Source organism: Bactrocera latifrons, unplaced genomic scaffold (genome assembly GCF_001853355.1).
Source record: "Bactrocera latifrons isolate USDA-ARS-PBARC rearing strain unplaced genomic scaffold, ASM185335v1 scaffold_5, whole genome shotgun sequence".
Lineage (NCBI taxonomy): Eukaryota > Metazoa > Arthropoda > Insecta > Diptera > Tephritidae > Bactrocera > Bactrocera latifrons.
In genome coordinates, this window is record NW_017537156.1 from 2,711,971 (window position 1) to 2,728,822 (window position 16,852).

Genomic DNA, 16,852 nt, shown 5'->3' on the forward strand with positions numbered 1-16,852 from the left:
AAAATTTCGTCCAAATATGCCCCTCCCTAATGCGATCCTTTGTGCCAAATTTCATTTTAATATCTTCATTTATGGCTTAGTTATGACACTTTATAGGTTTTCGGTTTCCGCCATTTTGTGGGCGTGGCAGTGGGCCGATTTTTCCCATCTTCGAACTTAACCTTCTTATGGAGACAAGAAATGCGTGTACCAAGTTTCATCATGATATCTAAATTTTTACACAAGTTACAGCTTGCACGGACGGACGGACAGACAGACATCCGGATTTCAACTCTACTGGTCACCCTGATCACTTTCGTATATATAGCCCTATATGTAACTCTTTTAGTTTTAGGACTTACAAACAACCGTTATGTGAACAAAAGTATAATACTCTCTTTAGCAACTTTGTTGCGAGAGTATAAAAATTACGAAAACAGTTTTTAATGAATTACAGAGTGTTAGTGCTAATAAGCAATAAAGTTTTAATGAATCTTTCGCTAGCATCTATGACTTTAAATAATTTTTTTCAATCTCAAAGATAGTTTCTTGATTTAATTAAGACTGCGAAAATATTGAAACAAAACTTCGAACACAAAGAAAATAGATAACTTCTTAATATTCAAATATGGATTTCAAAATGTCAATTTCTTTTTTGTAAAATCTACAATCCTCTCCTCTCCGAGACGTTCGATAATATACGAAGTTTCAGACAAGGAGACTCCCTATCGTGTGACTTCTTTAATCTATTGTTGGAGAAAATAATTCGAGCTGCAGAACTCAACAGAGAAGGTACCATCTTCCACAAGAGTGTACAGCTGCTGCGTAAGCCGATGGTTGATTGGTTGATTTCATTGGTCTTAACAAACGCGTCGTTAGTTCTGCTTTTTCCAGAATAAATAAGAAACCGAAGCAAATGGGTCTCCTTTTGAACTAGGATAAGACGAAATATCTCCTGTCATCAAGCAAACAGCCGTCGCACTCTCGAATAGGCTCCCACGTCACTGTAACAGTCATAACATCGAAGCCGTAAATAATTTCGTCCATCTTGCAACCAGCATTAATACCAACAACAACGTCAGTCCTAAATCAAATCAGACAACAATCAGATCTGGAATGTCTCATGAAACATTAATACTGTAAGCTGCTGAAAATAAATTATGTGCCTTTATTCATTCGAGACCCACGATAGGCCACTTCATTTTCACAGTGAGTGTCTAGTAAGCAGTCCTACGATTGCAGCAAAATGAACTTTGCTTAGGGCAAGTAGTTCAGCAGATCTCTTACGTTCTATTGTAGGGCAAAAGGACCAGCAGTCGCGCAGGAACTGGTCGTCGAACTAAGCGCATGCGAAGACAAGTCCTAGTGCCGTTCCCAACGCAGTTGAGTTTTACATAACCGGATCGAACCCGGATTTTTATCCGGCCAAAGACTGTCAACTCGGCACAGTTCTCCCGCTACATCAACAACAACTAGTGCTTGAAAGCGAACAGTAAATGCAAATCGGTGCCGATGGAATATGAAGCAATGTAAACACCTTTGTGTGACGTCAAAAAGAACTGGCAAGCACTGACCACTCCGATATCCAGATTTTACTTTTTTCATGGCTAAAACATACGTCAACAATCCTCGAACAACAGAGGAATTCAAATTCGTGTTAATGTTGTAAGCATATGACCCAATATCTTGAAATTTTTTTAGGAAAAATGGATCAATTCGACCAATGGCAGGATGTTTCGATCTAAATGATCGACAATAAAAGGAACGATACTTTGAACTTTTTTTTCTGGATAGAAACAAACTGTTGTGAATACTTTTTCCACTGTAATTCCACAATCTTTTATTTAAAAACTTTTTATAATTGTCGAAAAAAATTTTAAGAAGCAAATATAATCCATTATAAATATTAATAATTTTCCTAAATATTCTCCCAATGGCCGATTTAACTTTAGATACAAAATATAAAGACAATTTAAATACATATAGTAAGCTATCTGAAATACAAAAAAAAAAAAAAATCTTGTAGAACACTTCAACGCAGACTTGGAAAAATAAACCAAGGAAATATTTGCTAAAAATAAAGCACAGAGGCCAATACCCCACAGCGCCCACATAAAAACGCACAAATGTAAACAAAACGTGGGCGAACAAAGAGAAAAGCAACAAATTTGCTTACAGAAACATTAACGAAAGCTAAACACACTACAGTTCTTTCTTCAGCCCTCTTTTTCTAAGTACTTGGGTATAATGAGAAACCATAGCGCAAGGGGCCATTAAGCAATTTAAATATGTAGCAAATTTGTAGGACCTGAAAAAGCAGACAGCAGAAAAACAGCAAAAAACCAAAACAAAAAAGGAAACAGAAGCACAAGCAAACATTACCAAGTACTGGCAATGCGGAAATTTTACGCTTACTGAAATGAGCACCGTAAAAATCGTATTTATAGTAAACAGTAGCTGGTGAGCTGGTGAGCTGGTCAGCTCAGCGCTATCTAAAAGTATGCGGTAACAGCATATGGCTTTAATCAAGCGCATCGTTTTGATACTGATGGCCACTAAGTGTGTTCGGTTAAGCGATTGGTTGTTTGCAGACAACTGTGCATCGATTGTTAATAAACACAAAAACGGTAAATGAAATGCGAACTGATTGCAGTTGAATCAATGTTTATTTGCACTTTAAGAAACAAGAAAAACTGCTGTTGTTGGTATGGGAAATCTTCCGAAGAAATGAGGAAAGTAATCGCGTCAATATCTATGCAGTCATTCAATGCACGCCTCAGAAAATCGAGTTTAGAGACGGTGTTAATTTTCTTATACAACTGTATACATACTATATAAGCATTTGAAGCATTTTGCTTTGGTGTAGACTCTAAAGCTTGTCTAGAAAGAGTAGAACAAGGCGAGTAACATTGTACAAGCAAGCGCCTACGAATTAACTTACAGTTACTTGACAGCTGTTTTACCGCTGCGATGGAATGCTTGGCAATCACAACCATTAGCCATTTTATCAGATCAAGTATAAAGTCTTGCGTATAGAGTATAACTATTAGAGCTGCAACCAACATTTTTCTCGAAAATCAATTTCCTTGATAGAGACGTAGCCGAATATGCATATCCATAAAAAAAACAACTGGATTGTCTTCAAATCTACTGCCTGTTGATCTAAAAGTGGTTCCAGAGGATTTAATAGCAATATTAAATATACATATGCGCTGATTGATCATCTTAAACGTTGTATTGAGTGTAAACGAAGCTTTTTTGAATAAATAATAACTTTCAAAGGCAACAAAATATGCCGCTTATTCCCCATCCGTAATTGGAAACATGGATCCAAGGTCCTTTATCCTGCGCCTACAGACTGCTGTGCAATCAATTGGCAGGCATATAAGTGTTTCTTGAGTTTACAATGGCCAGTGTAAAAAACGACAAAAGGCCTAATAGCAACTTAGCATGGCACATGCCTTGAAGTTGTCGCCCATAACCCTCCCCGCACACTCCATCTTCCATGCAGTGCAACTTGTTTTTGGTATGGGGACCAACCGCAATGAAAGGTTCGGGTCCTACCATGTTGGTGGATGCTGTGGGGCGGACGAGTCATCAGCCAGTTTATTCTCGGCTAAACCTTTGTGACCGGGCACACAGATAAGGAGCACTTGATTACGATGTGACACGACTGTTCAGCCGTTCTATACACTCCTGCACCAATAGCGAATTGATCTCGTACGCTGAGTTTAACTTTACATTCAATGCGATAATTGCGTTGAAGATTTATCTCTACACACCGACTTATGGCAAAGATCAGCTCGGATTACGCTCGGAAAACTACCCATAGGTATGAAGAGTTTAGTGCATTAACCTGCGACTCCTGCGCCAATATCCTCTCTCGTTTTTGAACCGTTGGTGTACCACTTCATTGTACTATCTTTAAGCAGTTTACTTTTGAGCGTGCGACCGGAATGGATGTTTGGATGAAAGATTTGTGACAAATGAAGTAACCATATTCGAAACAGTCTGTCGGTACTGAACTAAGTGTAGAAAAAAGTAAATATAACAAGAAATCTAGTGTTGGCCGCCTAATCTGTCGAAGCATTTTGCTGTCATAACCAAAAAATCAAAAGTTGGCATACCTATAATGCATCGCAGCAAAGTCTTCATGCTGCAACGCAAAATAACTGACAATCCAAAACTGTCATCGCTGATGCAATATGCCACCATATGACAGTTGTCAAAAATCAAAAAATATATATATATATAAGTTAACAAAGCACGTTTTTGACATTTAAAAGTTCACTGACATTCATCCATTTTCCTCATCTCCATTCTTTTCAAACATTAAAACTATTAAAAACTTTCAAACCGAACATACACTTTCTTCGTTTCCGAGCGAATAGCGAACCAGCAAAGAAGCCGTTGAAGCGCTATAAAAGAAAAAAGTTTATTTTGTGGAAATAGGTCAACAGAATAAATCAGTTACCAATAGCGGAGCGCACGAACTGAGATAAATTAAAGAAAAGTGTGAAATGCAAAGAGCAGCAACAACAAGCAGCTTAGACTTGCAATGGCAAACATTGAAACGAGAACGCGTGCGCACAGGTCAACGGTGAACGTGTAAAAGCTGTTGCTGCTATACAAGATAGTAATCGTATGATAGCAAATATGTGTATGCATGTATGTTTGTGTGTAAATGGCTATTATTTTACGAGTAAACATTTTCCGAAGCTTAATTTTACAGTCACTTTTTTTTGGCTTAATTGGCGAAGATTGGGTATTTAAAGCACAATTACAATAGTCGTTTATTGTCTAGAATGCCTGCAAAACGGTTAAATAATTAAATTCCGGGATGTAGAAGAAGTTAACAGAGTTTAGCAAGCAAAAAGTCTACGCAACCAGTTTGCAGACTTCATTGAAAAGTGCGATTGTGCGCTTTGTGGTCAATTTGGAAGATTGTTTTGATTTTGTTTATAGTTGGCGCCATAAAAAATTGTAAAAAAAAGAAAACGTTTTTCCATTCGAATTTCTATTTTTACAAGAACAACATTTGCCATGCCAGAGAGCTTTACATGCCATAAGAAGCGAATCTAGCAAGAAGCAAGAATAGAATAGCCGTAACAGAGAGCGTACACGAAGGCCGTGACGAGTCGCAGCCGTTCGCAGCAACTTGCCGCTGACTGATGAAACGACACATTTTACGTCTTAAGGGCGGAGCCTGGTTTATTAAGCCTCTAAAAAATCGATTTTTTTTGAGGATTTCTTTGAGAAGGAAAGAAATAATTGATTAAAGCGAAATTTTTAGAGATTATAGTTATACATTTAAGCATCATTCATAAACTTTTTTCGATACGAAATTTTGATATTCTGCCGTTGGAAAGCAATTGCCCATGCATCTCGTATATGCATTTGTCGGACGGCGGGCAGGATGCAGGTCGCAATTTGTATCGGCAACATAAAATTCAAAGAATTCATATTTTTTAATCATTTATCTTCTAGTTAAACTAAAAAAATTCCAAAAAAAGTGTAAAGTTTAGAAATTTTTTAAAAATTTGAAAAAAGTGGTTTTTGACCAAAAAAAATTTACTTTATGTTGTTTAAAAATATGTTCAAACCTGAGATTTCTTAGTTTAGTTTAACTAGAAGATATTTTAATGCCAAAGATAATAAACTTCGCCCCAATTCCATACGACTTTTAGTTTTTTTTTATCCTGCCTGCCAATTAAGAAAAATCGTAAAAATGACAAACCGAGAAATCGCGCGTCAAAGTTTTCGCTTTCTGCCCAATCGCTCATATACATATCTGCAAAACGCTCGGTAACTATTTTTCTTCTAGCTTCGAAAATATTTAAAATTCTCATCTAAAACTTTGAGGACATATTCGTAGATTATTTTTAAAGTGATTTGAGCAAAAAAAAAAAAAACGATTTTTTGAAGCTTCTAAATCAGGCTCCCCATTTAAAGCGAAAGCGTACAAAATATACGTAGCTTGTGCAGGAATTGGAGCTCTTCCAAAGATCCGACTCATTTGGCTCTAATTTTATTCAGCATTTTTGTCTCAATGGAAATATAAACAATCAAAATTACCGCATTTGGAACTAAGAGCTGCCATTTCAAACCTGTGTTCTCGGTGACATTTTCAACAAGTCGCGTCACTCAATGGATTTATTGAGAGAACACTTTAGTAAGCAAATATTTTCACGATTTGGGCCGGTCGGTTGGCCATTAAGATGGTGTGATATCTTCCAGTTAGACATTTTCCTGTGGGGATAAGTAAAGTCTATAGTATATGTGGATAATCCCCCTTCGATTCAGGCCTTGAAGCAAAACAGTCGAAATGCTAAAACGTGTTATCGCACATTGATAAAGATAATCTTCAAAAAATAAACTTCGAAAAATGTTCTTTCGAATTATGATAAAAATTCCCCTTTAAGATTGAAGTTTCTGTATTTTTTCTTAAAAAAAGTAGGAAACCTCGAAATGGATCCCTTTTGTCGTCGGTGCAGTCGAAGTTAACATTAAATTAAGTCTTGGTTTAAAATACATTTTTTTTTTAGAAATCACGTCTCCATATATGTACATATACATATATGTATAATATATAATATGGTTTTATTCATATTTGAGAGAGATGAAGTCATTATCATTGAACTTAGTATCTAAATTAAAGGAATAAAATAAGAAACAAATACTTTTCACAGTATAATCAGCATTCAAATGCAATATAAACAATGAAATTCAATTTTCTTAGTAAAAACGTTACTCAATACAATTAATTTGCTTATTAAATGAAACGACAACATACGGTATAACAGATGACAATCAATGTAAACAATCTAACAAAAGCACTGATTCATCAAGTTCATCGCCATAGTTACAACAAAGAGGGATTACGCTGCCATTTTCATACAACTGTTCTTGGGTAATTATTATTTGCGAAAAAAAGTAATAGTAACAAAATAGTGTTTAACAAAGGGCCGTATCACCGTAAGTAATAAATAGCGAATACAAATGAATAATAATGAACTTGAATTATTTCGCTTGAGCTTATTAGCGGAACTTATGAGTTGAGCAAAAAATAATTGTTGATAAAAAAACGTATTGTTTTATTAACTTATGCACACACACACATATATACAATAACGTGGCATCAAGTTTGCAATACCCAGTAGAGAACGTCGGACACCCATCAATGTTTATAGTGCATAAATGATTAGCTAAGTCGATTTGGTCATGTCCGTCCGTCTTGTATTAGTACCAGATTTTCTTCCCTACAAGTTGCTCAGTTGTCAAAACTGCCAACCTGGACCCATACAGCATATAGCTGCCATACAAATTGAACGAAACTGAACGATAAAATCAAATCCATGTATGAAAAGCCAAGAAATTTGCTAAGAAATTTTCACTAAATTTGGTATAGAATATGGCATGTGGTATAAAAATTGTTCAGATCACTATAGCATATAGCCTGTATGCAAACTGGCCGACCAAAATGAAGATAATTTTATTTTAAAATTTTTTGTACTATAAAAAAGGCACCTTGTAAGGGTATAATAACTGCTTGCAAACAAAGTAAACGTGTTTTCTTGTTCAATACACATTTCAAGCGGAAAATAAATAGCAAACAGCAAATATAAGCATGCTATCACGAGTAATCTTGAACAATGAACAGCTTCTTGCAGACAAATTTGTTTGATTTTCACATGAAAATAAGTCAGTGTTTAAATATTGAAAAGAACTGCGCTGACCAATTTAAAAATACTTGAAGACAAAGGCAATTGTTGATTTGATGGCGACAGATTTGTAAAATAGCATATTTACTCATACCAGCACACAAGAAAGAGTGTCTACTTAGTCAATATGTGGGCATAATTTATAAAAGAAAAAATCAACGTACTTATATGGTAAATGTATTCTATCTGACCAATCTTGCCCTGGACTATACCGATACAAATTTGTTTCCTATATTGGCAAAAACAAATTTTTTATTTTTATATTGGCATGAAAGAGAGCCTTTTGCCAAAACGATTTCAAGATCTTACATTCATCCAATGCATCATTACTGGTGGTGAGATGTGAGTTTTATGAATATAACATCAAAACTGTTCCACAATCCAGAGATAAGATCCGAAACCGGATAAAAACAAAATTCGCCGAGGGCCAGCCTATTTTGAAGGCGTAAATAATGATTTGTATTATAATATATGAAAATGTCATATTTGATCAGATGCTTTGTACATTACATTCACAAACACACTAATCCACTTATAAATATGAATACTTTCACCGCCTTTTCGAAGTGTGCGTTACTCATGCAACAGGCAATGTGGTTAACAATCGGCTTGAAATCTTATCAGCTGTAAAAATTACTGATACTTTATGACAACACCTAAATTTCTACACTAAAAAAAGTTACGTTTCACTAACAATTGAAAAAATTTCCTCACATGAACATACATATGTACATATGTATATGCATGGTATATACAATATGTAAGTATATAAGAATTTCTTTTTGTTTTTTGTCACAAAAGAATAATTTTAAGATTGGAATTTTTATCTTATCTCTTGAAAATATTTTAATTTCATTGGGATTTTATTTTACATTTGTGAAGAGTCTAAGGAAACAAATTGTACTGTGAGGTATTAGACAATTGCAGCTTTAGTAGCGATGGTATTTTGATAGGCAATTTGCGTGAATAATTGTAGAAAAATGTCATTGAAATAAATTATAAAACACACATCTGCATATTAGAACTAAATACAAATTTTTTCCAAGGTCACTGTAGGATACTCCAAATTTAGCCTGTTGAACGTACGATATTAACTTCCCTGGCGAAATAAATTTTCAATTCGTACGTTAGTATGTCTAGATTCATGCATTGAATTGGCATAGGCATATATGTATGTACATACAGATTTACATATGTACATATGTACATATGTATATATTTTAATTATTATGGAAATAAGAAAAAAGTTGAATTTTTTAAAGTCCCTACCAAATGTTTGTAAAATTGTACATTCATATTGTTCGGTGCAAGTTACGTTCATTGCCAGCAATGTGTCTCGTACTTTCATAATTTGATGATAACGATAAAAGTAAGAAATAATATGAAAGATTGTGATTTCCAGCAAAACATTTGCAGTTTCTTATCAAGGCTTTACAATTTTCCTAAGATTAGCATTTTATATTGTAAAAAGATATTAGCTATCAACAGCCAATTTCCGCCTACAACTTAGTATACAAACAAATATTAAACTTTTAGTTCCAATAAGATTTTGTTTTTGTGAACTATTATTGTTCTGCTTTCCTCTCATACTATTTAATTTGACGTTCAGTGGAATTCTTCGCGTAAATATCACAAATTCAGAAAAAGTCAGCACTTGCATGCCAAATTAAGTGAAATCTGCAGAAAACACAAATAGCAGTCATCATCACGTGTCACCAAAAGCCTTGTTGGTACAACGATACACAAATAATTACACATTTGTATGCATAAAGGAAAGCAAGTGGTGAATGAGGAGTGCTTTGGCAAATAATGTTATTTTCAGGGCGTCGGCGGCTACAACTAACAACACGAGGAGCACGGCACTGCCGCCACAAATTAATGAAAGCACAAATTCATTTTTCGAGAACAATGGCACAATGTAGAAAGTGACACATAAAGGTCACACAATCTGATGATTACAAACATTTGTTTACATCTTACAAGAGTTCAATTTGCGAGTCCTCAATATCAACAGAAACGTGCCTGCTTAATCCAACAACTAGTTGTGTGCATAAAAAATATGTTGCTTTGTTGTTTTTTACTAAGCTCACACTCATTTCGCGATGGCTAATTGTAAAAAGCATTATTGTGGAGAGTATTAAAAAGTGAAAATAAAATTGAAATTGACCGGGCGTACAAAGCTGAATATTAATCGCATTGGTCACTGCTATACAAAGGCTTTTGACCCAAGTTGGAGTTTGAATGGCATGCCATGGTCGCTCTACCATTAACTATTTAAATATTTTCATACCGCTAAAGCAAAAACAACTTCGCTATCATTCTGTAACAAACAAAAATTACACTCTATATTTAATTTAATTTGCGCATTCGACAACTTTTTGCTACACTCATTTGCCTTGTACTGTGAGCTTTGCCTTTATGGAACTTTGAAACTCAGTAACTGCTCAGCTATGGTTTTTCTTAAAACCAGTTCTCTGCTAATCAAACCATATGTATATTAGTGAGGTGCTGTTGAAGCAACTTTTTCTTCCATTGCATGGACATACATATGTGTGTATAAATGTATGGTACACAAAGAAAGTGGCTGCTCACAATTTCGTCAGCCAGTGGCATTGATATAAACAATGACGGTGAGTCGGCCACCGACTCAGTTAGCTATGCCAATAATGCGCTGACACGAAATCACGAATTATGGCTAACACAATGGGTGCAATTGATGCTTCTGAAAACTTACATATTTCTTTTTCATTTTCACACATAATATATTAATTATTTTGAAACCACCGTTTAACAGTTAAATATAAATTGTTCACCGTAGCATATTATTAAATTACATATGGACTTACCAGTTACTTGTATGTGCGTTGGACTCCACATTTTAAATTTCCAATTACAGCGTTTACTCCAATCTGAAAATTAACTTTTTTCCTCAATTTTCACTTTTTTTATTTCCAATAAGAATAATATATTTTAAATTAACCAGTTGTATGATATTGCGTTTTGCACGATTCTTTTCTTTTTTATTGGAATTTCACCTTTAATTTATAACTTTTTATGTTAGCTTCGCCACCAACATCACAACACTTCACTGCACTTGTTTTTTACAATCACCTTAACACAGCGTAGAATATCGATATTTTTTGTTATTTTATACCTACGACACATTAAAAATGTATTAATTTAATGAACAAACAAAAAAATCACTTAACCAGATTATATTCTAAAAAAAAAACACAAGATGTACCAATATTACCTGTATTTAAAGCGCTAAATGAAATAACTGGAAATAACAACCGAACAGGTCAAATTGCAAAAAACGAATGACAGCTGTTCACCAAAGAATTTATAACGAATAGAAGTAACGAGTACAAAGTTGCAGCGCAGTATTTTAATGTTGTCCGTAATGTTTAAGGAGAAACTTTTTGTCTTTTATTTTTGTTAAAAGATGGAACTAAATAAAATTAATAATTATAATTGGGGAAGAGCTGATGGTATTATTTTTAAAAATTAATATAAAAAAATAACTAAATAACATACTCTACATTGTTGTTTCATAAAATACCAGGCGACATCTGCCGGAGAGTTGCGCTATCAAAACAACTACGCGAAATGTCATCTATTCATTTGTTTTGATTATCTCAATTAAAATTTACGAGTTTTATAATTCTGACGAAGAAAATTCTAAAAATTTGGTATTGCAAATATTGTTTTTCCATTTGAATTAAGGAATTTTTGTACAAATTTCATTCCACTACAAATACAAATTACGAAAATGGTTTGTGTGCCTTGCTTCATCATTCCTGTGCTGCTGTACATCTGGCACAAATTTATCCAGCCTTATGTATTACCTATTATACAGCGTTATTGGAATCCTTGGGAGAAAAAGGATGCTCAGGGCAATGTAATCAAAAATACACCAGAATTTCCATTCGAATGCAAAGGTGGCGCTTGCCCCTTCACTGGATCTAAAAACAAAACTTTAACCAATGACGGAAGTGAAAAGTCAGATGTTGTGAAGGACGCTGTGGATTCTAGCTCCAGTGTAAAGAAAGAAAACTGAAATTATACTAGTGCAATTAGGTTACATGTATAAATATATAATGACTAATGAAAATTACATAGACTTGTGGCTGGGCACAATGAAGGCAACTATACGATTACTGTATAATGAACAGCAGACGGGTATTAGTAACACTTTTCATTCAACAGCTGTGAGCAAAGTAAATTTTTTTGTTTTGCATTTTAAATAACTGTATTACCTTGGCTAAACATTTAATTGTAAATAAAGCTGATATTTCAAACTAAAAGCTGTGTCTTTTTAGTCACTATAAGAAAATTGACAATTTGTGTATTAAAGACGTTTTAAAGCGTATTATGCTCATCCGCCCCGAACAGCTAAAGGTCGCACCAACGAAGGTTATTCACTTTATCGAAAATTTAGTCATGTGCGCTTATTCACTGCGCCTATTTGTATGCAAAGATTAATAAAAAATTTATAGACAAATATTCACTGGAACTATAATAGTTTCTACAGTTGCATTTTTTATATCTGAAAAGGGTATACAAAAACTATATTCAGAATTTTTTCGGTTATTTTGTATGGTGGCAATATGCTATAGAGCTTCCTCGAATAATAGTGATATGTTATAAAAGTCCGATATGGTGGATTCCGACAAATTAGCAGATTTTTAAGGAGAAAAAGGCGTGATCTAAATTTCAGTTTGATATTTTAACTGAGGTACTAGTTTGCGTATATACAGACTGATAGTAGAACAAATGGCTTTAGAAACAATGCAAATTAATAAAATAAAAAAACCCGGACCTCGGAATCGCCTGCTAGGATCATCAAGAGGTTCGTTCTCAACTACGTCGACGACATAAACAACACGTTTCCTGAGTCAGTGTTGAATGACCACGATGACAACTTATCTGAATCTAATCATCCAAACGGGAAAAAGATAAACGTTAAAACCACAACCACAATAAATTTAAAGCCAGTTATAACCACGACAGTCTCGTTTACGAAACCGGAGCGGACACGATTTTTTTATTCGACCAACAACTCTCGACTCGGCATAGTTTTTCTCGCTGCCACAACAATAAAAAAAAACATGTAATTTATTTTATAAAAATATGTAATGTTTTATTAATGTCTTTTTAAAGATTTTCGCTTAATTACTTAATTCGTTATAACTACTGCTACAGAAAACTTAAAATATACTTTGCAAAGCACTATTTTACATGATCTATATTAAATGCAAACGCATTGTAAAACATGACGAAATCAAAAAAGTTACCACGATATTTTTTTTATAAAGTCAAAAGCATGAAAGGGATTAGAAAGTGTTGGACAGCGGACAATGAACATCGTAGACGCGTTAAAAACAAAGATACAAAACAGAAAACATAAACGTTAACTAAATTAAAGCTTTTTCGCAAGTGTATGCGCCAACAAGAGATACGAGTGATATTACAAAAATAATAATTAATAAATTCTTAGAGCATATTTGAGGCTCTGCAAACGTGACGCATAGAAATAAAAATTATTTAGCCACAAAACAGTACTACTGGCGGTGTATTTCGTATATATGTATGTATTTAAAAAAAAAAATCACTAAATTACTATTTAAATGCTAAAAGAGCACATTAATTAATTTTAAATAAAATTATGTCTTTTATGTTGCATGTCTTGTTGTCTTTGCAGAGAGCGTTCATTATAAGCGACATATTCACACAGTCAATAATTGCAAAGTGTACATAATTATGTATAAATGTGTTTTTTGTAGTTGTGACGCAGATAATTTTAATTTTCAATTAAAAATTACTTAAATTACTGCGTTTACTACAACAATTTGAACTACAACTAATTTATAAATAACGCTTTAACGCATAAGAAATACAAAAATTAATGCTTAGAGTATTCATTAATAAAATTAACTATAAACTAATTTAAAAAATTCTTCACCAATTACAACATGTTTTAAATATTTACTAAAAATTAATAATTCGCAATTAATTTCGTTTAATTTACATTAAAACAGTGAATATTTATATATATTTAAATTTAATGCACATTGCTATTACACAATATGCTGATTTTTACTAATATTTTTAGACAACTTACCGCTATACGTATTAGTTATACTTAAGTCATAGACATGAGATACTTTTTACAGTTGCTTTTGCTAGCGCACATTTCTTATAAGCACTTTGTTAAAATTATTTATTTTACGCTTCATTGCTATTTTTAATTATAATTTCATCAAAAAAAAAAAAATATGTATGTATATATATAATATGAAATTAGCTTTAAATACAAAATTGTAATACCTAACAATATTGGAAGAGTTTCAGCGCACTTATGGCTAACATTTTATACTAGCAGCAATTATACATTTATTTAACGCGCGCCAAATGCAGCGCAGCGTTGCTTTCGTGTTAATTAGTTTAAATTTATTTTTAGGATAAAATAAGTCTAGTGTGTCTTCAGTTTGCCGCATGCTTGCTTGTAAAATTTTGTAATACTAATTTTTTTGTGCTGCTCACTTTTCACTTTCATATTAAACTAATTAAAATCTTTTTTACACATTTCAAATTGCAAATTTAAACAAATGAATTTTCAATAAAAAAACACTAATAGCAATAACAATAAGCAATTAATAAATGGTGATCGCGTAAAGCAGTGGGCTAAAAATTTTATTTTGGTAGTACCAAGTAACCAAAGCAAGTGTCAGAACTTTGAATTGGAAAATGTCGGCAATTGCTGGAAATTTTGTTTGGAAAAATGACAGCTGGAAATTTTATTTACCATTTTCTGCAAATTTTTAATATTAGATATTTTTGATAATTATTAAAGTTTGCCATTCAAATTTAAGAAGCAAAAAATAAAATTCTTGCCTAAATTTTGAAAATATTTCATGCATTTCAGATAATTATTTTTTAATTTTTCGAGCAAGTCATAGTTTTGGTTATAGCCATGTTGTTGTTGTTGTAACGGCAGAATTCTGCCGTTGGTTATAGCTATCGCAGTAAACGGTTGTAGCGACAGAAACCAATCGTGAAGTAATTTCGAGGCATAGTGCCCAGTTGACAGACATTGGTCGAATAAAAATCCGGTCCTTTCCGATTACTTAGACCCGACTGTCATGGAACGGAATTGGTTCTACTCAAACGCAGCGGCACCCAGTTTTTATACGGCGAAAGGCTGCCAAGCTACTGCTCTTACCAAAAGGTTTTTGAGGCATATTTTTTAGTCAGTACAAAAACAACAACATTGTGGGTAACAGAGATGCGGTCGTTCTAGCACAATAAGACTTTTTAGTTTATAATATATTTTTGGTTATTTTCTAAATAACAAAAAAATTATTGTTTTAAGCTATAAAATGTAAACATAATATACAAATTTATTGAATTGTTGTTATTTAATGTTGCACGAAGAAATTTCAAAATTATTTGTAAGCTTTTTGTTTACAAAAAAAAAAAAAAAAAAAAAAAATTAAGCTTATTTCTACAAAAAAAAAAATATATATATATATATTTCAAACGTGCTCACCAACACACAAAAAATTTAAAATTTAATTTCTATTGCTTCTCAAATAAAATTATTAACCCACAATAACACGCATTATAACATTTAGAAAACACCATAACTTTACTTTCTTCTTCGCAATTTCGTCGCTATTCACAAAACGTGCGCATAATATTTACTATATAACGGCACTATTTTCAGTTTGCATATTAAGAGTATGCTGCTTTTTACACTACATATACTATATACATATATGTATGTAAGTATGTGTATGTATAACTAATTTTGTTTGCATAAAACTTATGCATATACATATATATTTATGTTTATGTATTTACCTCTGGTAGGAGATTCGATTGTGAGTTTCTTTTTTGCAGCTGATTTTTGATTTACTTGTTCATTAACGTTATGTAATTACGTATGTATGTATATTACTAAGGAATTATTTACTTGTATGCTATGTATGTAGTAGTGCGCATATTTCAGTTTAAGCATTTTTGTTCGCTTGCTCCTTGCTACTCACATTAATATGCTTGTGGGTGTATAAGACATTAAAAAAGAGCAATAATTTACAATAGGCACCGCAGCTCCTGGATCAATGCACGCTTTAAAGCCTCACCACACACGCCTGCATTTAGATATTCGCTTTATAACTGTATAATTATGCATAACTATATTTATATAGTAAGTGTGTATGTATGTATGTATATGTATGTATGGTTAAAAAATGCATACTTAAAAAATATGGCTGAGTTCCTTTTTTGAAAAGGAAGCAACTAAGTCTCCATGTAGCCGGGTGTCGCGCCTGTGCGTGTCATATACAACAACAATAACAGTAATAATAATAACTACRTATGTTTGTATGTGTAATTGTTAAAGCGCACCGCAAGCACCACATTGACGCCACATTTGCTTTCAGTTCGTTCGTGCTCTACTCGCTCGTTTAAATATTTTTATCAATAATATTAGTTTTTTATTGAAAATTTCTCACTTTTTACACGCACATTTTCGTCTCTTGTTTTGTACAAAACTAAATGCTACTAGACATACATATGTATGTATGTATATTTCTATAAATGTATGTCTGTATGTTTAGAATTAATTCTAGCGAATGTTCACACAACACACACACACGCATGCGCGCTCACATTGGCGCGCGTCGCAGCACAGCAGCAGCGTTTACCGCTGTCACCTGTGCTTATTGTCAAATGTAAATCGCCTCCGAACCCTTATTGGCCTGATGTCCGCCGGAGATGTAGAGATTATTGCCCGCTGGCGATTGCACGCCCTCCGACCAGTCCGATGTGGAGCGCGGCGATGAGCTCGACCAATGGCCGGGCGATTCGGGTGAGGGCGTGGGGTAGCTATCGAGCGTTTGCACCAGATGTTGCGGCGTGAGGCCACCGGAGTGCTGACTCGTCGGCGTTAGATATTGGTAGAAAGCCTGATTGTGCTGGGAGGATGGCGAGAGCATGTTGGTGGCGGGCGAGGAGCCCGACATAGTGCTCTGTATCGAAGGCGGATTCATTTGGCCGGAGTGAAATGAATCTGTCGATGGAAAAACGAAAGTATTAATGTTAATTGTCTCATAGTATCGGGTATTAAGGGATGAGGTTTCGGACAA

General features: G+C 33.8%; 3 protein-coding genes across 8 annotated transcripts in view; 1 reads left to right on the forward strand and 2 right to left on the reverse strand.

Moving 5' to 3' along the window:
* Positions 1 to 11,040, reverse strand: part of LOC108973725 (rab11 family-interacting protein 1) — a 42,523-nt gene extending 31,483 nt beyond the window's left edge. For 4 of the 6 annotated variants that reach the window (XR_001993744.1, XM_018941174.1, XM_018941171.1 and 1 more), the window contains exons 1-2: positions 10,954 to 11,040; positions 10,547 to 10,854 (exon numbers count right to left, since the gene is read on the reverse strand). Coding sequence is in view for 5 of the 6 variants with exons in the window: in XM_018941174.1 (XP_018796719.1) it covers positions 10,547 to 10,577 (31 nt within the window). In the remaining variant the exon portion in view is untranslated. Of the gene's footprint in view, positions 1 to 10,546; positions 10,900 to 10,953 lie in introns of those variants that run through there. The other 2 variants (XM_018941173.1, XM_018941172.1) reach the window with 2 other exon arrangements.
* Positions 11,041 to 11,325: 285 nt separating this feature from the next.
* On the forward strand, positions 11,326 to 12,007 carry LOC108973678 (UPF0729 protein GD16342). Its single transcript, XM_018941085.1, has one exon. It carries the CDS (start codon positions 11,473 to 11,475, stop codon positions 11,758 to 11,760), a length of 288 nt encoding a protein of 95 aa, XP_018796630.1. The 5' UTR covers positions 11,326 to 11,472; the 3' UTR covers positions 11,761 to 12,007.
* Positions 12,008 to 15,378: 3,371 nt separating this feature from the next.
* LOC108973733 (neurogenic locus Notch protein) overlaps positions 15,379 to 16,852 on the reverse strand; it is a gene marked incomplete in the record, with an annotated part of 153,922 nt that continues 152,448 nt past the window's right edge. The window contains 1 exon segment of the mRNA XM_018941188.1: positions 15,379 to 16,776. Coding sequence (XP_018796733.1) covers positions 16,433 to 16,776 — 344 coding nt within the window.